General features: G+C 40.6%; 1 protein-coding gene across 2 annotated transcripts in view; it reads right to left on the reverse strand.

The window, feature by feature from the left end:
• Positions 1 to 27,738, reverse strand: part of LOC117397944 (chromaffin granule amine transporter-like) — a 37,271-nt gene that overhangs the window by 3,184 nt on the left and 6,349 nt on the right. For both annotated transcript variants that reach the window (XM_059008607.1, XM_059008608.1), the window contains exons 2-14: positions 16,676 to 16,822; positions 13,540 to 13,906; positions 12,985 to 13,043; positions 12,322 to 12,405; positions 11,496 to 11,588; positions 9,595 to 9,684; positions 9,260 to 9,303; positions 9,071 to 9,131; positions 8,103 to 8,198; positions 6,749 to 6,827; positions 3,363 to 3,414; positions 3,214 to 3,277; positions 203 to 322 (exon numbers count right to left, since the gene is read on the reverse strand). In XM_059008607.1, the coding sequence (XP_058864590.1) occupies positions 203 to 322; positions 3,214 to 3,277; positions 3,363 to 3,414; positions 6,749 to 6,827; positions 8,103 to 8,198; positions 9,071 to 9,131; positions 9,260 to 9,303; positions 9,595 to 9,684; positions 11,496 to 11,588; positions 12,322 to 12,405; positions 12,985 to 13,043; positions 13,540 to 13,906; positions 16,676 to 16,781 (1,315 nt within the window). In that variant the 5' untranslated portion in view covers positions 16,782 to 16,822. The remainder of the gene's footprint in view (positions 1 to 202; positions 323 to 3,213; positions 3,278 to 3,362; positions 3,415 to 6,748; positions 6,828 to 8,102; positions 8,199 to 9,070; positions 9,132 to 9,259; positions 9,304 to 9,594; positions 9,685 to 11,495; positions 11,589 to 12,321; positions 12,406 to 12,984; positions 13,044 to 13,539; positions 13,907 to 16,675; positions 16,823 to 27,738) is intronic.

A 27,738-nucleotide genomic window follows, 5' to 3' on the forward strand; every position in this document is an offset into this window, starting at 1 on the left:
GAGATTAGTTAGACCTGCACTGCCATTTGAGGGTTGACCCAGATTTCCATGCCTGCTGTTTCAGTTTTCTTATTTCTTATGAACCTTGTTTTAAATGAGAATACATGTTTGTTATAGCATGCGCTTCTTTGAAAACGACAAGGTGAATGGAAGCGCATGGCCGGCAGTCCTGGATGCTGTTTGATGACTGTACATTACTTACCAATTGCAAATCCGAGGCAAAAGGCAACATCTGCAATGGCATAGACACTACCATACACAGACGCATGGCGAAGGTCCACCAGATATCCCATAATGGGCATCATTGAGGAGTCCACCATACCTGTAGAAAATTGAACAAGTCAATGAACAGAACTCTTACTGAAACCCTATACCGACCAATGGAACCCACAGCTATGACCAAACGTTTTGCATCCCCCTATAGAATTAGCGAATTAACTTGCTTCATGAAGTTGAATGAAAGCTGCTGAATAATGTTACATTAACATACTGAATTACACACCGCTTTGTAGTTTTCCATATACTTAATGAAAAACTGACAAATTGAAAAATGTGGCATACGACATACTGTACTTCCGATAGGCTTTTATATTATTTTGTAGTTTCTTTGATTATAGAATGTTAAATAAAAGATCAAAATTATGTTCATATAGTTTTTTTAATTTTATTACTCCTCAATCCTAAAATTCTAGGTGATGCAAAACATTTGACCGTGGCTGTATTCCTCGATTGCAATGAGAACCATTGCTACTTCTGTGCAGCAGGGAGGTAGTCTTGCCACATCACCATGATCTAACAGAGGCAATAGAACTAGTTTTTGTCACTTTTTAATCACACTACCAAAAATAATTCAAGTAAATATAGCTAACAAAAAAATGATTGCAGTCACTTTGTAGATATCACATTTTCTTAGATGAAAAAGGCATTTGTAAACAGCGTCTCTTGCATTCGTTCCCATTTTACACTTCCTGTTGAGTTGCTTCTGTCAGTCCTTGTAGAATAAACAATTCATAATGTTTCACTTTTTTAGACAACTTCCTGAGCGAAAAATTTTTTTTTATAAAAGAACTGGTTCACATTTGAGTACCATTCACTGCTTTTCCTATTTTCAATGGTGACCGGACATACAGCACTGAAATATCTGCAAGGAGCATTAGATTATTTTCAAACAGCTAAAAAAAATCGAATTCACCTTTACCATAATCTATGCGTTTTTCATGTAGGAAAATCTGAGACCTATGGAATTATGGCAATATATATTAGGTAAAATGTACTGGATTTATTTTATTTGTATCATGTACTTTAAGCCGTCCTAAAAGTGGCAGGTGTAAACGCAGTATACAACACTTTGATTACTCAAGTTGAATCATAGAAAAATAATAACTAGAAAAACAAAGAATGCAATCACTACTTTCTATTGCTATCAGTACAAAATGGCTGAAAGAGCTTCTTGGTGCATGGAAATCCATCAAAACTAGTTAATGTGCTTGAGATAAGAAATAGTCCTTTGTAAATCAATCTACCCTTGATAACTTCCAGATGCTGGTTAATTCAATAGATGTTAATTTCAGTCTATTTAAAGCTAATTCTTTGTGGCTGTTCCACTACTACATTATATTAAACACCATTTGCACAGACCTTTAAATGTGTTCATGTATCCTGTACAGTTCTAGGACTAATGAGTTTTTAATTCATTTAGGAGAATAGGAGGCTGTGTGGTCCAGTGGTTAAAGAAACAGGCTTGTAATCAGGAGGTCCCTGGTTCAAATCCCACCTCAGCCACTGACTCATTGTGTGATCCTGAGCAAGTCCCTTAACCTCCTTGTGCTCCGTCTTTTGGTGAGACTTTTAAGTGACTCTGCAGCTAATGCATAGTTCACACAACCTAGTCTCTGTAAGTCGTCTTGGATAAAGGTGTCTGCTAAATAAACAAATAATAAGAATTTAAAGTGATCACTAGTCTTTAAAAAGTACATGTTACGATCAGCACAGAGTGTGTCTGATTATGGACAGCATCACTTGGGTTAGCAGACCTCGCTGTATGTGTAACACAATTTGTGTTGTCTTAAACAGATTAAGCACAAAAAGAGTGTTTTGAATTTAGCTTATTTCTTCTCTATTCTGCCTTCACCTGGTTTTGAGATGCTTGAGCTTGTCTGGTTTGAACAGCCTTCCTCATTCCATTTGAATCATGTGACTTTTCTATAACTATATATGGGGGTGTAGGCGGTGTAGGCGGGGCTGGCAGAGTTCAAAGGTCCCGTTGTCAAATGATTTGCATGGAAAGAGGAAAGCAGCTCACAGTTGCTGTCCTTACAAAGGTACCACCAAATGTTCCTGTCAGGACACAGCACTCTGATTGGTTATCATATTATTGTTAATAAAACAATGAATAATCCTCTCCCAACACCGAAACCCTAAACCTAAGGTCAGTATAGTATACTGCAGCCATTACACATCTAAAGTAGTTCATGTTTGGCAGTGAATAAGCATTATTTGTTACTTTAAAAAAAAGTGACCGGAGGTGCTGACTTCCTCAATTGTCCTGACAGGAATATTTCGTGGTACCTTTGTAGGCACTACCTCAAAATCAGCTCTAAGCCAGATAACTATTCAATACTGGGGAGCAACAGATCCCAGAACAACTTGCAATGATTGAAAACCACATCAAATAGAAAAGGAAAATTCAAATGACGACTGAAGCTCGGAGAATGCATCCAGTGTTCATTTAACTCAGGAGTGTCAAACTCAGTTCCTGGAGGGCCGCAGTGTCTTCTGGTTTTCGTTCCTCCCGAGCTTTCAATTACTTAATTGGTCTAATGATTTGATTAATTGGACACATTTAACACTTCTCTCCAGGTCTCAACATGTTTCATAGGTCGTGTACCTTGATTTTTTAAATCATCAACTGTAAAAGACTTTGAAAAATATGAAATATGTCCAATTGAATAAATAATTAGATCTTCATTGAGAGCTTAAGGTGGAATGAAAACCAGAAGACCCTGCGGCCCTCGAGGACTGGAGTTTGACACCCCTGATTAACTCATGCATTTGTTTTCTTGATAATTTTTCAAAGCCTTGCTTTTTACGCATTTAATCTAATTGTTGTACAAGCACCGTCGCTATTAAATCACACTATATCTAACATATTGCTAATAGAATCATAGGGCGTACAAAATAGTAATGCATTAAACATATCTTCACTATACTTACCGATTGCAAAACCAAGACCCCCATTTGGACCAATGAGTCCGTAGATATCTTTTGCTAAGGGGACCTGTAATAACATTTAAAAAGTAAATGTTCAGTGAAAATTATGAAATAGAAACCAAATTGCTAATAGAAGAGCTCAGGGGACTTACACAGATGAGACTAACACCCACAATCAACATGCCAATCATGGAGCAGAGCCACCTGCAAAACAATTGACATCATTATATTTATCATACTTAAGCATAAATATTAAACGCAGCAGCAATTACCTGCAACATAATGAGGGCTTCTGTTTTTCGGGTTTTAGTAATTGTATTTTTCGGTGCTGTTTTTAGCTTTTTTCGACTTTTATGTAAATCGTTTTTTTTGGGGGCTTTCGTTTTTGATATACTGTATGAAATTAAGTGTTTTCGGTTACTTTCCAAAATACGTGAGCTTTTTTTATCTTTCAAAATATGTATAGTAGTAACTTGATAGTACTTGCTCACTTAAGTTGTACCTTCTTTCCTTTACTGTCTTAACGAAATCCCTATGGTCACGGGCACATTCTTCTGGGGTTTTTGTATGTAGGCATTTTTGTACATTTCGCCACAATTCTGTTTTAAATCCCCTGTATTTTAACTGTAATACAGCTTTAAATCCCGCTAACAAGCCTCCATCCTGATTGTAATCTCGTTTTAAATCTCGCAGGCGGAGTCTCCAATAGAAATGTAGGAATGTGCTGTCACTCAAGAGTTGGGGTGGGTTTAAAGTGTTCAGAACGAATCAATGATAGATCCAAGTCAGGAAGGCGGGACATTGCCCAGCAGCACTGGTAAATGTATTTATTATTATTTTTGTAGTATGTTTTATTTTTTAATGGGAAAAGGGTAAAAGTTAACGTGAATTGATTAACCATTTCCGGTGTTTATTGGCTATCCACCGATTTCTTTTTTTTTGTATTGGAGGTGTTTTATCAGGTTTTATCCGTTAAAACCTGAAAATCAGAAGCTCTAAACATAATTAACTGCATCAACAGTTGAGTGCCCCAATACAAAGGCAATGGCACTTAACAGAAGACAAGGGGCCATATTTTCAAAGCATTTCCTCCAGTCTTTAAATAACTCTTTTAAAAGGAGAAAAAAATCATGTAAATGTTACAAGATGATAAAGAAAAACACCTTGCGAGTGCTTAAGAGAACTTACATTGCATTACGTAGACTGGAGTAAACACTTTGAAAATGGGGCCCAAGGTAATTTACTGAGAACTAATGATCGCTGCAGAGGATATTAATGATATTATAAACCAAACAAATGTTCGTGTATCAAGACATGTTTAAAATGTGTTTACGGTTATATTTTTGTCTGGATCACTTGCACCAGGGGTCCCTGATCCTGGTCCTGGAGGGCCACTGTCCCTCCTGGTTTTTGTTCAAACTGTACCCTAAATTACTTAATTTGACTAATGTCCTTATTAGAAGCTTAATTGGTCCAATTAATTTAGTATACTGTTAGAACAAAAACCAGGAGGGACACCAGCCCTCCAGGACCAGGGTTGGAGATGCCTGACAGACAGCTTGAAATGTATCTTGTCGGTTAAAGAGAGTTTTAACATTCACAGGTTAACACCTGTTAAGCAGAGATTTCTTAAGCACTACCAAAGTTTCCAGCCAAGCAGCCTTTTATTAGTCCGTACATAAACCTGTAACATCAATTACAGGAATAGATAATACAAAGTTAATTCTGGTTCAAAGAAAATAATTATAAATTAAATAATGGATACAACACAGCCCACTACCACTCTGAATGACTGTACACATCATACAAAGGCATAAGGAAAGTAAAACAAATCCAATAAAACAAAACTGTAAGCCATTACCCATAAATACTAAAGGTATTGACTGGAGTTTTCAGATTATTATGGAGAAAACGCTACACTACATTATATACTATAGAGCAGGAGGAGCCAGCAGACTTGAAAGGCCACAGTTTCTAAAGCCTTTCTGGAATGAGAAAATCAAAAACACTAGGAGAACATAAGAACATAAGAAAGTTTACAAACGAGAGGAGGCCATTCAGCCCATCTTGCTCGTTTGGTTGTTAGTAGCTTATTGATCCCAGAATCTCATCAAGCAGCTTCTTGAAGGATCCCAGGGTGTCAGCTTCAACAACATTACTGGGGAGTTGGTTCCAGACCCCCACAATTCTCTGTGTAAAAAAGTGCCTCCTATTTTCTGTTCTGAATGCCCCTTTATCTAGTCTCCATTTCTGACCCCTGGTCCTTGTTTCTTTTTTCAGGTTTTAGAATTTTTAATGCTTGAATCAGAGCGCCGTGTAGTCTTCTTTGTTCAAGACTGAATAGATTCAATTATTTTAGCCTGTCTGCATATGACATGCCTTTTAGTAGTGCAACTAGTAATTGGAAAGTCCACCAGTTGAGGTAAAAATAGTCAAATGGGTCAAATAGTCGCCACTTAAAAACAAACATGAATAAATCATGTATGTCCGGTGCTCTGTATGCAGGGGTGTACTGCTGGGGGGTTGGGGGGGAGCACGGCCCCCCACTTCTCTTGTGCAGGGAGAGCACCGCTTCACGTGTAGAATATTGAACTGTTTTGCTCCTATTAATATATGGAGAGATCAATGTGTATAACCCATACAATTAAGCAAAGAATACAATAACCATAAGAAACCCTTGAGAGATAAAGTGTGCCTCTGGTCTGGAACAACAGGTGTGAATAATGTAAGAGAGGTGAAGGGAACTTGTATCAACACTGTGCTGAGGTGTCAGCGTTTTACAATTAGATGTAATAATTGTTACAGTTCTTATTTTTAGACCCATATATCAGAAATCAAGTAGATAAAATAAGCGAAACATTTTCTTAAAATATAAAACTCAATCGCAACAAACAAATAAAGGGTACCTGTGGCCTTACACATCTTTTTTGCAAACAGATGCACTTCTGTTTCAAAACCTAAGTCTCATTCGCTCTTAAGCGGCTGCAATAGGACAGTGAGACGAGCTGATTCTGGACCAAATCATTCAATATACGAGAAGGGGGAGTGTTATGCATAGAATTAATAATAATAATGACGGTGTTTTAATCATGTGTGTATTAGTGTATGAAACTGGTTGAGAAAATATGTACAGTATTTGTGTATTATTTATCTTTAATATAAATAGCTGTAAGGCAGTTGCTTTACAATAGTTCCTCAATACCTGATTGTTTGAATTTGTAATCAATTGGTACACTTGTTAGCCCTTTCAAATACCCTAACTACTAGTGATAAACAGTGGTTGTGTTGAGTGTATGGGGAAACAGGGACTGCAGACGGCGTGGTAAGGTTGCGAGAGTGTGTGTGTGTGTGTGTGTGTGTGTGGGGGGGGGTAGTTAATAGCGACCCCTCACTTGTAAATATAGCACTACACCACTGTCTGTATGTGAATGTACCGTTTCTTAACACTTTGCTATTTGTGCACTATATTTTAATACCTTTAATGATCATTTAACAATTCCTGTATACAGCTCTCAAACATTAAGTGCTCTGTACTTACCTTCCCATTTTGTTAGCAAGTATAGCAAACAGGTTTGTGCCAATGAGGTACGATATACTCGCTGGGAGAAAAGCAATACCTAAGGAATAAAATGGTAAATTATCAAGATCAAAACACAATATCACATTCCCGAACCTGTTAAACATAATGATTCAATAGTCGCTCATTTTAAACTTAATTTAAACTCTATAGCTGACACAGATTTAAACTTACTTTTTCAGTAATACTTTAATGGTACACTGTACTAACAGTATATCCCGTGATATATTCGTCGATCTGTGACTAATACGTTCATATCAGTCAGCCTGTTGGGTACAGATAAGAACTACCTCATTTAAACACTTTACACAACACTTCACTCTGTATTTTGAGTGCCATTAAAATTACCTCATCGTTATTGTTCAGTGCATCGTTATTGTTCAGTGTGTCATCTGCTTAACATTTTAGATTGCTGAGTCGTAGCAAGCCTAAAGTGGTAGTGCATGATATAACCCTAACACTAACCCCCCTTAACCCTCACATGAACCATTTTCTTACACAATTGTGTACTTATATATATCGTGAAAAAATTGTAACTATGCATAATAACATTGTAATTATGTGTAAGTACACATGTATTTACTAAGTAACTACTATGTCAATACACAGTAATCAGAGATATTTCATGTAAAGTGATACCTCATCCCTAATTCCCTCTGTAAGCAGGTCATGCAGCTCAATTCCTTTATCCAACGCTGGATGTAAAGGTTTATGGTTCCATCTCTGTGCTGTGTTTGAATTGAACAAAGCCCAGCATTGTGCCTAATTCAAGTGTCATGCCTGTATCATCGGGGCTGCTGTATATCTGCAGGGTTCAGGTTATATTTACATTGTGCTGTTGAAGTGTAATAAATGAATAGCTATCTGCACTCTGATTGGCTGAAACTTGACACTGAAACTTGAGTGTTGATAAAGGGATACTTCACAGCAGCTACATTTTTGGAATTTCTTATCTGCTTAATATCCTATTGTGTGTTTTGAATAATTCTCTACTGATGTTCCTGGTTATGTCATAATTTACCAGGATCATAACGGTTGTCCTTTCTCATCCACAGGGGCTGCTTCTCAAAATATAAAAGTTGAATATCTGCACTGAAGTGGTTTAAACAATGCAGCTGTAACCCCCCTCACACTGTGTTTATAAAAAATTGCACTGGACATAGCTGGCAAACTCACTGTTTCAGTGGCAGTTAACTGAGCACACACCAAGCAGTCATTGTTGCACAGGCTTCCTTACAGAAATTCCACTGTGCTCAGGCTTACTCACAGAGACTGCCCGTACATATCATTCTCTATACTAAATACAAAAACATACCGAGCTGCCAGTTTGGAGAGCACATGGTCTGCATCATCCATATTGGCAGTGTTGGTTCCAACATTGCAACCCCCATGTTGGCAAAGCATATGGACCCTGCAGAAAAACAGTCGATTTCAAGGATTTAGAGTCAAAGATAAAGTTTGCATAGAATATTAAAAATCTCTTCAAATCAACCCATGAAGGTTAAGAGTTTGTCAAAAGTACATATGTGTGTATAGATGCCATCCTGTGCATTGGACACACAGCACAGTCCTACAGTTAACACGGTTCATGATAATCATGTTTTTCATTAATATGAAGTTCATTCGCTGTGTGTTATAACAGAAATCTCTGCACAGTTTGAATAGCCAGATCATCTTGCACAAAACTGCATGAGATGACATCTCTTATAACAAAAAGAGACGCCCTAGCCACGTCGTATTCACTTATACTATATGTAGGATACAACATTTTGCAATGTATTAACATATTAAATATTATTTTACACATATATAGTACATGCAGTATATTTAGACTATTATTTAGATTAGTGTACAAAGAGATACTAGTCTTATGAGTGGATAAAATCAAAGACAAAGTTGAGAATGTTATACTGGTGAGGGAGTTGACTGTCTCATTGCCTCCTCTAGTTACAGATATCATATGACCTCTCTTTTGCTCTCCTAATGAGCAAGAATGACTGTTATTTATTTTCACTAGGATTCCAAACTCGCGTATCTTGTGCTATACAGAAACTTCACAAAGGCTCCATTCACAGCATCGTACAGCAGCTTTCTGCAGAAAGACCGATTAGTTCTGACAGAAGCAGCACATGAATGGATTTTTTCAAATTAAAATCCAGGACCTTACGTGAGACAATACTCTCCGACCTTTACTTTTATCGGCTCGGTAGACTCGGTTATCGCTCAATACATTTGATAATCAACATTATATTTTTCACAAGGATGTGCTGAAGAAAGTATTACCTGCAGTAATGAGAATATACGGATCCCGTAACAGGGTTAATAAAGACGGGCCCTGTGCAGACTGAAAAAAAAAATGAATGAAAAACATTTGTTTAGACAGAACATGCATGAATGAATTACTAATCAGGGGTTAATATTATTGTACATGATAGAGCATACAACATTATATAAAATAGCAGAATTGCTCACCTCGGGAGAAACCTTCGAAGGTTGAAGTATAGAAAGCTGCAATGCTATATTGAAAACACAACAAAATGCTGTCAATACATTTCTGATTCAACGCGGAATTATTATTTTGTTTTTAATGAATTTCATACAACGTTATCTTTTCCACCACATAGAGTGAGACAGACAGACAGGGTCAGCTCAGGGGTCCACTTTTTAAATATTTTTTTGAAGGCAGGTTTAAATTCAGATACAGGAAGAACTGCAATGTCTGATCTGGTGATATTTTTCTGGGGCATGCTTCAGAAAACATTGCTGACAGCAAGTATAACCCTTAGAAATGTATTAACCATCTTTACCTCCATCCATCAGCGCTAAGCAGGCCAGAACCAGGAAGGGAGCTTTCTTCCCAACAAATTCGTACATCACACTTCCAAAGGGGGCTCCAACTGAAAAAACATCAAGAAAAACAAACAAACACACACTATTACGCAATGGGATTTTTCTCAATGTCGCGTGTCAATTTCAGTCACAATAATGGGCAGGTGCAGGTGCTTTCCAGGTTATTTCTTTTTCATGAGGAAGTTTTACATGTGGATGAAAGAGTTAGAGGGAGAAACCATCGAGGAATGGTCATGACACTGAAACGTCTTGTCAGGGTGCTTTACTGATCTGACTGCCCACAGTGGTCCTACGCTGAAGGGAAATGGTAGCACAAGTGCAGATACTATATTTTTTTAAATATTATTTGTCAAATCATTTTACCCCAAAGTTCAATTACGCTTCCTCCACAGAGCAGTTCCCCGCAGCAGCTCACGGGAACTGAAGGTCAGCGGTCTGCTAATTGTGCCCTAACCTGCAGAAGCACCAGAGCCAATGCAACGCTCCAATCCCCAGCAAAGGAAGGTAACTTTGCACAGCCAGAAACCTGCGCCCCTCTTGACTGTGTGACTCACCCTGCACACCACGCGGCCATGTCAGCCGCAGGTACACAGTGGTCATGGTTTTCATAGCTTGACATGCCAATAGCATACTTGTAGTCTCTTACAGAAGTGCTGTGGTACTTTATTTGTACCTGGGTTCCAAATTCATTGTACTGGCATATTTTTTTTATTAGAATCTTATCATATGGTATTTTTCAGTCTGCTCTAGGAGGGAAATGGTAGACAAAAAGTAAATTAAAACTGCATATTCATTAATTATTCAAATGTTAGGATTTTTATTGTGTTTGCTATAACTCCTAAAAATGTCTGTAACTATTTGTAAAAGTAATAACGTGGGCATTTGATATCCCAGTAGACTTTTTTTTTTTTTAACAAAACACAATAAATCCAGTCTTATTGCTTTTCTATGGTGACATTCAACTTAAGAACATATCAAGGGCAGCACGGTGGTTAGCACTGCTGCCTCACAGCTCCAGGGTCCTGGGTTCGATTCTGGCCTTTTTGCAAGTTCTCCCCATGTTCGTGTGGGTTTTCTCCGAGTACTCCACTTTCCTCCCACAGTCCAAACACATGCTGGCTAGGTGGATTGGCCTCTCTAAATTGCCCCTTAGTTGCCCTGTGATGGACTGACGTCCCGTCCAGGGTGTTGTCCTGCCTTGCGCCCTGTGTCTGCCAGGTTAGGCTTCAGCTCACCGTGACCCTCTATAGGATTAAGCGGTTACAGATAATGGATGGATGGAAAAGCGTATCAACACAGTGCTTTTTTTGTTTGTGGCGAGTTCAGCACTCTGTCTGGAAGTCAGATGGAACAGCACTACAAAGCAGGGAAACAATATCGGTCATGAAACAGCGCTGTACTGTTTGAGTGAATCCCCCTGTGACAGGATGAAAATTATATAGGAAACTAGGGAGCAGGAAGCCCAACATAGGCATCCTGTTAAGACACAGGTGGCCACGTTGATTGTTTCATTGATGAGTAATTACATCTGCCACATGCTATAAAAGCAGCTGGTTATAGAAGCCAGCTGGTCATTTTTTGGACAAGCAGGAGAGGGTGTGGCTGCTGGGAACTGCTGCCAAACACTTGTTATTCTGCCTGTGAGAATGGCTAGGGGCTTCTGTTAGTGCTCCAGTGTGAGCTAGGCTTTTGTTTTTCTTTACATTTTTTAATCAAAGTGCTCACAAGAGCTTTAATTGCGTATTTGTATGGAGTACTCTCTGACACACAGCCTGACTACTAGGCCCGCATCTCCACCCTCCTACAAGCCTCTTTAGCAGTCGTGTTGTGGAGTAATGACTGGAGCAGGGTTTCTTACAGAGCACACCCAGAGCCAGTCCTCCCAGAGCAATCCCCATGGCCGTCCCTCTTTCATTGTCATCCGTGTAAACACTGGCCAGCATGCCAAGACCTGCAAGAGAGGGCAGAGGAGATGAGCAGAGTAACACTGAAGACGTACACTTTGAGAATTTTTATACCACTGTATCCACCCTTTCTTTCAATTCTTTCAATTTGACGTGAAATATAATTGTTCTCTATTAAGGTCATTGCACAATGGATCCATCATTTATCACCTGTCATCTCTAAATAGAGATCAATCAATCAATTGATGAACTGATTACGGATTGTCTTTTATAGCTTTTATTTTGCAAACCTCAATTAAACATTCACTAATCGTTTAATCTGCCTGGTGCCCGATTTTGAGTTTCACACAGCTAGCTACCCAGAAAACACAAGCTTTCCTTGCTGAACTAAAGCTCTTTTGTTTCTGTTTGTTTTGTGATGAGAATGTCAGATTCTAAGAAAAAAATCAAAATAATAGTTTGCATATATGTATTAGGCTGAAATGTTTGTCTGCTTATAGGTTCTACCTAATTTGAAACTGTGGATGACTATGATATTATGTTAAAGAATATATGCTATAGGCGGCTATGGAGCTGACTAATATCAATTCAGTTTGGCTTTAACCTGATCCGAGTCAAACTGCCAGCACAGACCATCGACAACCCACACAGCTCCACCCGTAACCCGCCAGTTTAACAGCAAATTGACTAATAAGACAGGCTGTGCGGAGCGGACTGTGCTTGGCAATGATGGATGAGCTTCTTTTCACCTCTGGCCTGTCAGTTCAAGGTTCAGTTCACCTGCAACAGATGAGAAGGACGAGCCGATTCCTTGAAGCATTCGTGCCAAGAACAGCAAGATGTAGGTTTCAGAGAAAGCAAACACTGCAAATCAAGGAGGAAGTATGAGATCAGAGAGCTATGGCACGCATCGGATGAATACTGTCTGTAGGATAACAATACTGTACTAACAACACTTATTTTGTAGAGATTAAGCTTTTATTATTTTATATCAACCTCAGAAACTTGTAGTGGAGTAATCACGTCACTGTGAAGTCATTGTGAAGCATGCGGTTGCAATCCATGATCATGTAAATTGCATTTTAGAATATTAATATAGAGTTTTGCAAAAATTCCAATCAGTTTTAAAATACAAAACAGTTTGTTCACAAATAGAGCCACCACATATGATCAACTACATATTATTTTTTAAAAGTGGCAAGTAGTCAACCTATTTGACTATTTTTACCACAACTACCGGTATTTGACTAATTAGTGGTTCTACTCCTAGTTGTAGTTAAGTCAAACCGTTATGAAAGACCAAACCTATGGAAGTACCACCTAGGGGTATTCATAATTTAGAATTATCCAAACGTTAAAATGTACATAGCAAGAGCAAATAAAAGTAAACGTATTTGAATTAGATCAAATTTGATAAATATTATTAACTAATTCTCTGCTTACTTATTGTCGATAGGAACATGACCACAAAGCCAGCAAACATCGGAATGTGGTATCCAATCCTAAAGGAAAAAACGATATACATTTTACAGCTATATTAAATGGGGTATATTTCATACTTTACTAATACTAATGCATTCCTCCTCTTGATTAGAAGTCAGAGAATCGTAAATAACCAGCCTTCCTTGCTCCACTGAAATCAATTGACAATGTGACTTTTCAACTCTGCAAGCCCCACCTGCTCTGCAAACATACACATAGAAAGTAGGTAGAACTGAAAGGTCACATTGTCACATGATTACAATGGAATGAGGAAGGCTGTTCAGTCCCGGCATTTAGGATTCTCCAGACAAGCTCAAAGCCAGGTGATGACAGATTTAGAAAACAAATGTTAATAACTCAGAATGATTGCAAACATCATAACACAGGGACATATAAAAAATGACATTAAAGTATATTAAAATGACATCTGAAGCAGCTTACTCTTTACATTGATCTCTCACATGCTAACAGCAAAGGATTACAGTACATTAAACCTCTCATTTGAACGTGTTTTACCTGTTAGTAAGAGGTCCAACAAATGGATTCATAACAAGCTGCATTAAAGCTTTGGAGGCGAACAGGAGCCCGACCCGGACATTCTCCTCCATGAGGATGTCATTGTTTTTTACGCAGTCTCTGTCTCTGACCGCTGAGCCCTCTTCTGTCAGCAGAGAGCCATTGACAGTCCTGCTAAAGTCCCTGCTGGTGCTGTTGACAGTGTCGTCTGTGAGGATGATTGTTGTGTTGTCATAGTATGAGATGACAGAGGAGAAAGTAGCGGCTTCGTAACCAGCCTGCCCAGGAGCTGAGGTTGTGTTGTGGGTTAAAGAATCGTTCACACTCTTGAGCTCGGTGGCGTACAGGAAACTGGGGATTATAGGCACTGAAAGAAATAAGAAAGATTTTAGTACAGCACAGTCAGAATTAGTTTCAAGACTAATGTAGGGCAGCAGTGTGGAGTAGTGGTTAGGGCTCTGGACTCTTGACCGGAGGGTTGTGGGTTCAATCCCCAGTGGGGGACACTGCTGTTGTACCCTTGAGCAAGGTACTTTACCTAGATTGCTCCAGTAAAAAAAACCCAACTGTTTAAATGGGTAATTGTATGTAAAAATAATGTGATATCTGTATAATGTGAAATAATGTATAATGTGATATCTTGTAACAATTGTAAGTCGCCCTGGATAAGGGCGTCTGCTAAGAAATAAATAATAATAATAATAATAATAATAATAATAATAATAATAATAATAATGTGGGTCTGTTCAGTTGACCTAAGCGATCTAAATCCTGCTTTCCATTACATAACTATTTTTGTGACATATTTGTACGAGCAGAAATGCAATCAGTCGGTGGGGCAATGTGTGGTGAGTGAGAGGTTTTAGCAGGTATGATTTGGTCTGGAGGAAACCATGCAGAAAAAAGAAGGCAGTAATTGTAGCTAACAAAATAGCTACATACGTTTTCCATGCCATGCACATCTATTCATTATACATAGTGCTTGTACTTCCTTGGTCATTTCACTTGGAGTGTGAAATAGTCCCACCCCTTCACTGACTTCTTTCCTGTCAATAACCAATCAGCTGTATGTCCTCTTGACTGGCATGCTTTCAGCTAGTAACACGCTTGGACTCAGAAGGCACTGCTGAGGTGAAATGGATGTGCGGGTGCAACATACACATGGGAGGGGTCATACACAAAAAACTCTCATTATCATATAATAGACGTATCCCCCAACTCAACACCACACGACCATCATGACAGTAAAAAAGTAAAAATAGACACAATTAAGCATTCTTACCTTTGTATAAGTTATTGATCAGCAGATGTGTCAGCCCCACGAAGAGCACAGCGTGTGGTTTTCACTAACTCTACTGTGCAGAATAAATAAAAAATTTTCTATGGGCAAATATCGGGACTTTCTTCCTATGCTTCGGGACACGGGACACTTGCTAGGAAATCGGGACTGTCCCGACCATATAGGGACTGTTGGCATGTATGCCAACAACATCGCTTTTGCATAGAGGTACAAACTCAGCACCTCTACTTAAATGTAAATGTATCCAATTTCGCAAATGCAGTCTGTATTTAAATTATGAACAGCAGCTGCGACCACTTTGCGCAGTCAAAAGGGCTGCGACACGATGCGTCCCGTTACCGTACAGCAAATATTGAAGCTGCTCAGCTTAGCTGTCTGTGCCTGATGTATCCCATCCAACTGGGACAGAATTAGCCCACTGTTTGAACCAGGCTTTAACAGATTTTCCACGATTCTGAAATTAACAGCATGTTGTAAGGAAAGCCTCTGTAAGTTGTTAAACTTCTGTTCTCAATGCATTTGTTCTCCTGTCTTTATAGAAAACAGCTCACTCACATTTTTGTTTTTTGCATTTCAGCTGTCACTGATTTACATGTTTGCTTCTATCTTATTCGCTGGCCTACATAGCTACGAGTAACTGCTGTGTGCATACACAACCAACCAATTTACAGATACTCGCAGATTTGTATTTTCAGTGCATGACATAATGCATTTTTAAAGGAAATAAAGGAAGCACCTAATCAAAAGTGTTTTTACACCCATTTCCAAGATTTCACTGACTTTTTTTCAAATTCACGATTTCACTGACTTCTGTGACAAAATTGTGGCCTTAATTATAAGCAGCTTCGGGTAACTTCAGATAGCTTGTATACAGTTGTATTTAATATCAGTTAGCAAGGGGTAGTCCCTCCTTGTGAGAGAAATGTATGAACAGCATGCATCATTGTGACCTGTCTTATTGTAAATGGTAGCTAGGGTACATTTTTACAAAAGTAATTAAGTAAGAGAAATGATAAAAAACTGGAAAAGGTGATTTTGGCAATGAAGATCTTTTGGTAAAGCTGTTAATTCCTTAAGTTGAGCAATTCATTCTTGTTATTTTCCTTTATTGTCCTAGTGAGGGCAGAAGACAGAATAGGTGCATGATGTCTAAAAGAGGCTGGTCTGGAGGTGAACTTAACTGAATCATACCTATATTGAGAGAATCAGGTGGAAATGGATTTTCCTGTTTCTCCAATGCAGTTGATTTGAGTTCTATTGGGGGTTGCTTTGGGTTATTGGCTGCACTCTTAGGAGTTTATGATTGGGTGTTTGAGCTTGACACTTTTAAGGGGGCGTAATGTATAGATAATAAAAAGAAGCTGGGAGGGCTGGAAAGGTACAGTGTGTGATGAAGAAAATGTAGTGAAATAGGCCTGTAGTTTATATTAGTGTCCTTGAATGAGGAGCTTTAAAAACAGCCATCATGGGGGCTCCCGAGTGGTGCATCCAGTAAAAGTGCTCCGCGTGGAGTGCAGGATGCGCCCTATAGCCTGGAGATCGCAGGTTTGAATCCAGGCTATGTCACAGCCGACCGTGACCGTGGGTTCCCGAGTTGGCAGGGGGGCTGCGAGCGGTTTGCCAAGGATACAGATGATAATTGGGCATACGCAATTGGGGAGAAAAACCAGGGTAAATAAAAAACAAAAAAAACAGCTGTCATTTATTTTCTAGTAAGCAAGTGATTCTCCCAGCAGGAAAAAGGGAAAAATCGCAACAATACTATGCCAATAACAACCCCTTTTAAAGACCTTTAAACTTAAGGTTCAGTTTCCATTGTTTACAGGTCTTACTTACCCACTACAGTGAGCAGCATGTTGTCCAGTAAGAGGGCTACAAAGACCACCACCAAGACCAGCGTCCTTGACTCTCTCAGCCATTGCAATGGATTGAAGCATGGCATTGTTTAAGACACAGTAGATGGGCGCTCTCCAACTACCAGACCTGCGGAGAACAGAACAGTTAGATACGAGTTCAGGTGAAATACAAAACACTACAGATTGGGTTAAGTGCAGGATTAAATACAGTAAAATGGGGAGCAGATAACTGCAAATTAAAGTGCATTAAAGGCAGAGTGCTATTTTGTCCAGAAGGGAAGATTTGAGTTTCACAGGTGTTGTCTGAAGAGGTGTGTCTTGAGGAGGTACTAGAAGGTGGTCAGGGACTGGGCAGTCCTGACATCCATAGGAAGGTCGTTCCACCACTGTGGGGCGAGAGTGGAGAAAGAGCGGGCTCTGGAGGCAGGGGAGTGTACAGGAGGTACAGCCAGTCTTCTAGTGCAGGCGGAGCGGAGAGGTCGGGTGGGGGTGTAGGGAGAGATGAGGGTCTGGAGGTAGCTGGGTGCAGTCTGGTCAACAAATCGGTACGCGAGTCTTGAACTGGATGCGAGTGGTGATCAGGAGCCAGTGGACTGAGTGGAGCAGTGGAGTAGCATGGGAGAAGCGAGGCAGAGAGAACACCAGGCGAGCAGCAGAGTTCTGGATGAGCTGGAGCGGACGGTTGGTGGACACAGGGAGGCCAGCCAGGAGGGTGTTGCAGTGTTCTAGGCAGGAGAGTACCAGGGCCTAGACGATGAGTTGCGTGGAGTAGTTGGTGAGGAAGGGTCGAATTCTTTGTATGTTGCTCAGGAAGAATCGAGAGGTGCGTGCTAGAGTGGAGATGTGCTGGGAGTAGGAAAGGCAGGGGTCCAGGGTTACTCCGAGGTTCTTGGCCGAGGAGGAGGGAGAGAGCGTGGGGGTGATAGTGGCTTGTTTGAAGGCAGAGGGAGAGGCCAGAGAGGAGAGAGGTGTTGAGAAGGGAGGAGATGAAGGGGAGTAGAGCAGAAGCAACAGCTTGAAAGATGTGAGTGGGGAGGGGGTCCAGGGCGCACGTGATGGGTTTGTGGCCCTGGAGGAGGGAGGAGAGGTCAGAGCCTGAGAGGTGAGAGAAGGAGGAGGAGGGTGAGTTAGTAGGGGAGACAGAGGGTGTTGGGGTTGGAGTGGGAGGGGATGGGGGCTGGGGGGTGGGAGAGGTGTTAAAGAGTTTGCGGATATCAGAGATTTTAGAGGAAAAGAAAGAGGCAAAGTCGTCAGAGGAGGGAGGAGAAGGGGGGGAGGGTTGAAGAGGGAGGAGAAGGTAGAGAATAGTTTCCGGGGGTTGTCAGTGGAGGAATGGATAATAGATTGGAAATAGGAGCAGAGTGATCAGAGAGGGTGGAGGGGCAGCAGGTGGTGAAGTCGAGTTGACGGCCAGCTTTGTGGGTAGGAGGGGATGGAGAGAGAGAGAAGTTGAAGGAGAGGAAGGAATCCAGCAGAGTGGGTGGGATTGGAGAGATTGATATTGAAATCACCTAACAGGACAGTTGGGGTAGACAGAGAGGGGAGGGAGGAGAGGAGATAGTCAAGTTCATCGAGAAAGTGAGTGAGAGGTCCAGGGGGACGGTACAGTAGAATTAGCAGGAGTTGACAGGGAGAGGTTAGTTGGACACGTGAAATTCAAAGGTGTTAACAGAGTAAGAGGTCAGAGGGGACAGAAAAGAGTAAGGAGGGAGAGAGGAGACCAGTCCCACCTCCCCTAGGATGTAGAGAGAGGACAGGGCAGCAGGAGTTAGTGTTATCAGAAGAGAGCCAAGTTTCAGTGAGAGCAAGGGAATCAAGAGAGAGGTGGGAGGCAAAGGGGTTAGGGGAGCAGCGTTGGAGAGAGGACAAAGGACGGGAGTGAGAGGACAGAATAACAAGGATGTGAGAGACAGTCATAGCAGGACAGGTAAGACAGATAGGTACAGTGGTAGAGGGAGCAAGAGCGCTGGGGGAAGGGTACAGACCTATCTAGTAATTTGCGGTATCCAGAGCGCTGCTAGTTTCGGATTTTTTCCAACAGCCTCTCCTCGCAGGACTCCCATAGCTAGACTCCCAGCTCTTTGTTAGAGAGGCTCTTCGATTGGCTGGCGCACAAATAGGCTAGCTGTCTATTATACTAACTAGATGGATAAAAGCTTTGTGTAAACCAATCAAATTGCAAATCAACCTCTATTCAATTTAACCACACTCACCTGGTACTAATCACAAACAGTAGATCACCTAATTAAAACACCACCTTTATAATGTTATTTAAATACAGCTACTGTTAATTACTTGAAGCAGGATAATTTACCTATCTGCCTCTGACTCTGGTTACCTCTGGACCAGTGGTCCTCAAAGTCATTTGGGCACGGGTATAAATTGATCTTACTTGGCTGACTATTGCACAGGAAGATAGCCAAATCTATATGTTTGGGCGTCAAGCTAACGGCAACTTCTCTTACTGAGGAAACTGAAACACCCAAGACAGCTCAACTTGCTGATGGTTTCAAGAGCAACGGTGTCTAAGGTGATGTCGGCATGGAACTCCGAGGATTGTGATAGCTGTGCTAGGCAAAACAGCCAAGCAACTGCAGATCAATTGACTGCAAATTTCAATCTGGGGGCGAGCAGCCAGTTTCATCAAAAACGGTCCGCCGAGAACTCCACAGAGCGGGTTACCATAGTGGCCCAACTCCCTATTAAGTGACTTTACATTGGTGTTTCCGTTTATATATATATATATATATATATATTTATATTGTGACAAAGCACAACTCACTCGGGTTCGTTGCCCCTTTAAAAATACGACCCAGAACAATGAAATGGATTTTTAAGCGCTGGTGCGCTATTTTTAATAAACACAAAAATCAAACACACAAAACCAAATAAACACCTAGCTCTTATCGAGCACTAACTACACACACAGGAACCTAACTAACACAGGACGGCTAAGCCGTTTCCCTGCCCCAAAACTTAATTAAACCACACAGGTTTGACACAGCACTTACTTCTGTCTGACTGCTTGGAGACAGAGCACACTATCTGCCTCCTTCCATACAACAGCATAGAACAGACTGGCTGCTCTCTTTAAATACCCTGCACCTGGCTCTGATTTACAATGATCACCAGGTGCAGGGGATAATTAAATAATAAAACAAAACAATTACATCAACCAATGTGCATTTGCACATGTTTTCTGCAGGGAGGATTTAACCCCCTCCCTGCTGTCTCACACATCCCCCCCCCCCCCCCATGTCTTTTCAAGACACCGGCCATACCACGGCCACCTCCCTCCACCCTTAAAAGACCACCCAGCCTCAAGTCCAGCAATGTCCATTGCCGCCCTCTTCCACGGGCGGGCTTGAGGATGGGTCGGTCCTTCCGGCGCTGCCAGGAAGGGACCGCAAACCGGCGACACGGGACCCCACCGGGCTAACAGGGCCGACCGAAGCGTAGGCCGGGGCACTGGAGGATGCCGCAGTGGACACAGGTCTTCCCCTGGGAACTGGCGCAGTGATGTCCGATCACCCAGGGGGAGCGAAGCAGCTAACAGGGGGAGCAACAGCGACGTCTGGCAGCAGCCCAGCGACGTCTGGGTGCTCGGGGAGAGCGGAGCAGGTAACCAGGGGCAGAGCTGTGGCCAGTGCTGCAGACTCCTGGGCTCCAGGTCCAGCACAGGGAGGTCCAGGAAGACCGGCAGGGTGTCCAGGAGCAAGGGGTGAGGGACTGGACGCAGCGGCGCCTGTAGGGGTGGTGGTCGGGGCTGTGGTGGAGGTATGCTTTTCACCTCCTCCCCTCTGGGCTCCGGAAGCGGCGGCTCCTCCCCTCTGGGCTCCGGAAGCGGCGGCTCCTCCCCTCTGGGCTCCGGAAGCGGCGGCTCCTCCCCTCTGGGCTCCGGAAGCGGCGGCTCCTCCCCTCTGGGCTCTGGAAGCGGCGGCTCCTCCCCTCTGGGCTCTGGAAGCGGCGGCTCCTCCCCTCTGGGCTCTGGAAGCGGCGGCTCCTCCCCTCTGGGCTCTGGAGCTGGAGTCAGCGGGGTACCTCTTGCTTGCTCCCATTTTTGGAGTAGCAGGTCTAGCTCTGTCGGCTCCGGATCCGGTAGCCCCCACTCCTGTATCCACTTCTTTGTCTGCTCTTTCTGAGCAGCGGTGTTGCGATTGATCATTGCAATTAATTCTTTAAAATCCATTTTCTGGGTCGTAGGGATGCCCACACACTCTGCCCGCGTTCTCCACCATATGTGACAAAGCACAACTCACTCGGGTTCGTTGCCCCTTTAAAAATACGACCCAGAACAATGAAATGGATTTTTAAGCGCTGGTGCGCTATTTTTAATAAACACAAAAACCCCCTCCCTGCTGTCTCACAATATATATATATATAAAAAATTTGTGAATTGTAGTATTACTACATTTTTTGTAAGCCTTAATTTTATAACTTGATTTATGTCATGTAGACTATACTGTGATATTAAGGTTATGACAGTATTGGTATTTTTATACCGGGGCCCCCTTATGGAAAGAAAATATATTGAAATATAATGTAGTATATTACAAAATCTATTATTATTATTATTATTATTATTATTATTATTATTTCTTTATTTATTTCTTAGCAGACACCCTTATCCAGGGCGACTTACAATTGTTACAGTTATACTATATATGCCAATATATTTCAATATATTTTCGAAAAGCGCCTGTACTGCCACTCTCTACACTTTACACAACAGATGATGCACATCGGTTCAGTACAGAAGAGACTTAGGGGGGCAATGTGAGAATAAAACAAAACATTGAAATTACGACTTTAAAAGAGCCCGGGACAGACAGGCACTGCGCTGTGTGGCATGCGAGGCATTTTGCCGACTGTATCGCTGGCATTGCTTTCATATTGTGTTGGACACATCAGTGTAGGATGACGCCACTAATCCCGCGGTGTCGCTGAGCGGTACCACTCAAATCAAAACCAGAGCGATTTTTTCTGACTGCAGCGTGGTACCGTCGGTGGATTAACCAATCACAGCCAAGTGCTGACAACACGTGCTTGCCAGGAAAAATCATGAATTAAACTGTTGTCCACAGAGGTGTCCAAGCACCCTGAAGTGTTTGATCCCTCCCATATTTCATACAAGGACAGGCAAGTCAGTCCCTGATAACCATCCTTCCTGTAGCCAACTTGATACTGTTATCACGTTTTGCCTTTTTTTTTAAATTTTATTTTTTATTTCTGTAGTTCACTAATTTTTTTACTAAATAACTGGCTGTAAAAGGATATATTTTCTAACACTAGTAATAAGCTACTTGCTGAAACTTTGAAAAACAAACCAGTGTTTTTATTTAGTAGATTATATGGGGGGCATTACAGCTATGGCCACAAGTTTTGCATCACGCCCTACAGAATTAATAATGTTACGTTGACATATTGAAATTAGCATCGCTTTAGTTTTCCAAAAACTGAAAAATGTGACATTTTGAAATTTAACATGAACATGTAACACTATTGTAGAATTTTGAGATATCATTTTGTAGTTTCTTAGATTGCATGACGTTAAATAAAACATTGAAATTATGTTCATATATATATATATATATATGAATGATGTCTGCATTCTAATATTCTACTAGGTGATGCAAAGCATTTGGCCATATATGTAAATTATATTTGAGTACATAGCCTATGGTGTGGTACTGACAACTACTGTACCGCGTAGTGCACACTGCTGCATCGGAACTCTTGCTGACAGCACTGCTGTCTCAGTCTAAACAGTTTTTTCTAGTATACATTTCTTTCCCCACATATATTACAGAACCATATGTTTGAAAAGGCAGCTAAAGTTTGGAGTAAGCATGTTTTACATGGGGTTGATCAATAATTAATCTACGTTTCTCTTTAGACAATATACCTTTTTTTAAGGCTGTTTTATCAATAAAGAGCATCTTACCCCATTGGTCATTTTTATACTGCCTAAACAAATGTCTAAAAGTCTAAAAATACATAAAGTTTGGAGCAATGCAAATAGCTTATTAGCCAAGTATTATAATGACGTCACCAAAGGTGTCTGTAGTCCTTAAAGGTGTCATTCCTATAAGAAGAACGGATTGTCCCAGAGTAATTTCACATTTTTTTATACAGTGTGCGCACATATATACAATGGCTCTCAAAAGTATTCACCCCTCTTGGACTTTTCCACATTTTACTGTGTTACAACATGGAATCAAAATGTATTTAATTAAGAGTTTTTGCCACTGATCAACACAAAAAAGTCCATAATGTCAAAGTGAAAAATAAAATCTACAAATTGTTCTAAATTAATTACAAATATAAAACAGAAAATAATTGATGTATTTTTGTGATGTTTTTTCAGTAACAGATCAGGGGAGGGTGAAGCGCCAGCAAGACAGAAGTGCACGGACAGGGCACAAAACAATGCAAAACGTCTTCAAAAATCCCTGGTCTACAAAACAAAAATAATAAATTATTACTATTAGTTTTCATACTTTTTTTAACTGTGTGGTATAGTTTTAAAGACGTTTCGCATTGTTTTGTCTTGGTCCGGCTTACCCATATTGAAAAATGAACTAGCTGTGTATTGAATCAAGGCTTTTGGTTACATTATACTTGTTTGTTTACCTTTTTTTAATAAAGAGAAAATAAAACAATGAAAAATGAATCAATTGCAATTTTCTCATATCAATTACAAAGTATCATTATTAACCTGGATCCGCAAATGTGATGCCCTTTTTATGTAGTTCGCAATCTCAACTATTTTTCATAAGAGATATAAGTCCATACAATATTATACACTTGGCATTATCCTGCGGCAAGGCGTTTATATATGTCAGATGGAGGTACCAACAGGTATATATATTTTTTATATATATATATATATATATATATATATATATATATATATATATAGAAAGGCCAGGGAAATTCCCCCATCCTCTTTCCGTCCTCTCTCCCCACTCTCTCGGTGGTCCTGCCCCTCTGATACATGCTTATGACAACTGTTTTTATTCTCTAGTTAAAATAAAAAAATAATAAACCACAAGACTGAAATGCCAGTCTTCCTTTACTGCTCAGCCAGCCTTTCCAAGTCTACAAACATGGCTGCTGCAAAATATCAAAACAAATAGCAATACCACACCCGCTGCAAACCCTGTGTTCAACTTCACTATCAAACAAATAGAAATACCACACCCGCTGCAAACCCTGTGTTCCCCTTCACTATCAAACAAATAGAAATACCACACCCGCTGCAAACCCTGTGTTCCCCTTCACTATCAAACAAATAGAAATACCACACCCGCTGCAAACCCTGTGTTCCCCTTCACTATCAAACAAATAGAAATACCACACCCGCTGCAAACCCTGTGTTCCCCTTCACTATCAAACACATAGAAATACCACACCCGCTGCAAACCCTGTGTTCCCCTTCACTATCAAACAAATAGAAATACCACACCCGCTGCAAACCCTGTGTTCCCCTTCACTATCAAATAGAAATACCACACCCGCTGCAAACCCTGTGTTCCCCTTCACTATCAAATAGAAATACCACACCCGCTGCAAACCCTGTGTTCCCCTTCACTATCAAACAAATAGAAATACACCCGTTGTAACCACTGTATTCCCCTTCACTATCATATAGACATACCACACCCGTTGTTAAAGGGACTAGGAGCTCTTAAAATAAACAAATCCCTTGGGCCGGATGAGATCCTCCCAATAGTATTCAAAGAAATGAAAGAAGTTATTTACAAACCGCTAACCAAGATCATGCAACAGTCTCTTGACACAGGGGTTGTACCGACAGACTGGAAAATAGCAAACGTAATACCGATCCACAAAAAGGGAGACAAAACCGAACCAGGTAACTACAGACCAATAAACCTGACTTCTATTATATGTAAACTTATGGAAACTATAATAAGATCCAAAATGGAAAATTACCTATATGGTAGCAGTATCCTGGGAGACAGTCAGCATGGTTTTAGGAAAGGGAGATCGTGTCTAACTAACCTGCATTACTTTTTTTGAGGATGCAACATTGAAAATGGATAATTGCAAAGCATACAACATGGTTTATTTAGATTTCCAAAAAGCTTTTGACAAAGTCCCGCATAAAAGATTAATTCTCCAACTGAACGCAGTAGGGATTCAAGGAAATGCATGCACATGGATTAGGGAGTGGTTAACATGTAGAAAACAGAAAGTACTGATTAGAGGAGAAACCTCAAAATGGAGCAAGGTAACCAGTGGTGTACCACAGGGATCAGTATTAGGTCCTCTGCTATTCCTAATCTACATTAATGATTTAGATTCTGGCATAGTAAGCAAACTCGTTAAATTTGCAGACGACACAAAAATAGTAGGAGTGGCAAACACTGTTGCAGCAGCAAAGTTCATTCAAAATGATCTAGACAGCATTCAGAATTGGGCAGACACATGGCAAATGACATTTAATGGAGAAAAGTGTGCAGACAGGCTAAAAGAACTGAATCTATTCAGTCTTGAACAAAGAAGACTATGCGGCGATCTGATTGAAACATTCAAAATCCTAATAGGTATAGACAATGTCGACCCAGGGGACTTCTTTGACCTGAAAAAAGTAACAAGGACCAGTGGTCACAAATGAAGATTAGATAAAGGGGCATTCAGAACAGAAAATAGGAGGCACTTTTTTTACACAGAGAATTGTGAGGGTCTGGAACCAACTCCCCAGTAATTTTGTTGAAGCTGACACCCTGGGATCTTTCAAGAAGCTGCTTGATGAGATTCTGGGATCAATAAGCTACTAACAACCAAACGAGCAAGATGGGCTGAATGGCCTCCTCTCGTTTGTAAACTTTCTTATGTTCTTATGTTCTTATGTAACCCCTGTGTGTCCCTTCACTATGAAATAGAAATACCACACCTGCTGTAACCCCCCTTCACTATCCACACACTTAAATGTCCACTATTTCAGCATCTACATGAACATATTTGAATGTAATAATATTTGCATATTTGCAATTAAATGGAAGCATATTATATCTGTATATCATACACGTCCATACCCCTACCTGTTTTTAGTCCTATATCTCAATAGTAATTGCTATTTGTTTCACAAAAGCATTAAAATGACACCATCCTCAGAAAATGTAAATCAAAATTCAAAACTAGATAGCAACAATACAACAACCACTATGATGACTGCTACTGTATTAGAAAAAAAGAAGACTATATTCATTTTTTGGAAATAAAGAATAAAAAAAAACATGTTTGCGGTAAAGTGTTACTATATATATATAATTCACACAGTACCTAGAAGAAGGGGTTCTACGGGTTAAAAAATGTTTGTTATAAAATCAAGTTAAACAGATAATAACAAATGCAATATGAAACTTCTATAGGTTAGGAGTGTTTGGTGAAGACTGCTGCAAAATCAAGGCAGGGTGGGCGAACAGAGCGTGATCGGTTTCTGCCCCTGAGGACAGTGTGTGAATCGTGTGTGAATCGAGAATGCAGCAGTTTTGAAATCAATGTAAGATTATCCCAGTAATCATTAATCACAAAACAATTAACTTTTTGTCCATTGCACGCCTGTCTTACAATATTTAAGTATGTGTGAGTAGTTTTATATTTACAGAGCTCTAAAGTCACTACATATCCCAAAAGACAATGGTGGAGTTGCCAAGAGTGTGTGTTTTTTTTAGCTCGAGACATTTGCTCCAGAAAAATGTCTCGTGCAAAATGCTTTTTCGGGTTTCCATTTGCTCAGTTTATTTTACTTGAGAAAACATGGCATTTCACTCGAGGTCATGCAAATTAAAGGGAAAGGTGGGGGTTGATATGTAAATGAGCTATGTGTAAAGTTCTCGTGCTGTTTTTGCAGATGGCTCATGAAAATGTTATTTCCATGCGCACACAGAGAACTGGTACACGAGAAAATCTACGCTGCAATTTCTAAATACCTAGTGCCTGGTTGTTTATAATATGTTTTACTGCTCTTGCCCAAATTGTTTTTCAGATGTCATTAGTGGGGTGTCATGTCGTTTGTAGTGAATACTGTTTCAACTAATTTATCTTACGATGGAGGTACCAACAGGTATTGCAGATCACCATGGTTGAAAACTGGCAGAGACATTATATATATTTCCCTTTCTTTCAGGCAATACAGCACATAGGGGATCAGGTGATGCAGCGTATACTACTTCCCTGGCTTAGAAACCCTACCCGTCCAGACGGCTGACAGCTGCTGAGGAAGTGGGCAAATACAGGTAGTGGGCACTTGAAAGGGAGGTGGTGGATACTGATGAAATGGACTGAAGTGCAGCATTAGTTTGTTCCCAAAATTGCCACTGCCTGCTGTATCCTGCACAAACTCTTGTCAACAACAAAATTAGGAGTTCAGGAGTTAGTGGCTGCCTGTGTGAGACAGACAGGGGGAAGGTTACCTCAGCCACCAATTTCAATTGGACAGCAGTGATCTGAGGAGGCTCGTGCTGTCAAAGGTTCTCTTTCTTTTTAGCTGTGTTGGATTTACCGTTGTCTTAAATATTAATGATGCAAACAAATAAAACACAATCAATACGTTCATTTGTAATTTTATTTGGTCATTTCTGAGAGGGCATCAACAACTTGTTGGTATATGTGTTTGTTGTGCTGTTTTGGGCAATCGAGCTGGCTCATGACATCCAGTTCACCAACTATATTTATTAACACTGAGGGCGGACACACATTGTCTTTGGACATGAGCTCACTTGCTCTTCGTGTTTAACTTTAGCGTTGTTTTTACAGCAAGGATATTCTCAAACAGCTGCTTTAATATTATAACAAGTGTACACCGCAGTTCATGGCACATTTGTAAGTGGCTTTATAAGAACATAAGAAAGTTTACAAACGAGAGGAGGCCATTCAAGCCCATCTTGCTCGTTTGGTTGTTAGTAGCTTATTGATCCCAGAATCTCATCAAGCAGCTTCTTGAAGGATCCTAGGGTGTCAGCTTCAACAACATTACTGGGGAGTTGGTTCCAGACCTTCACAATTATCTGTGTA

This window comes from Acipenser ruthenus, chromosome 37, assembly GCF_902713425.1.
Source record: "Acipenser ruthenus chromosome 37, fAciRut3.2 maternal haplotype, whole genome shotgun sequence".
Classification (NCBI taxonomy): domain Eukaryota; kingdom Metazoa; phylum Chordata; class Actinopteri; order Acipenseriformes; family Acipenseridae; genus Acipenser; species Acipenser ruthenus.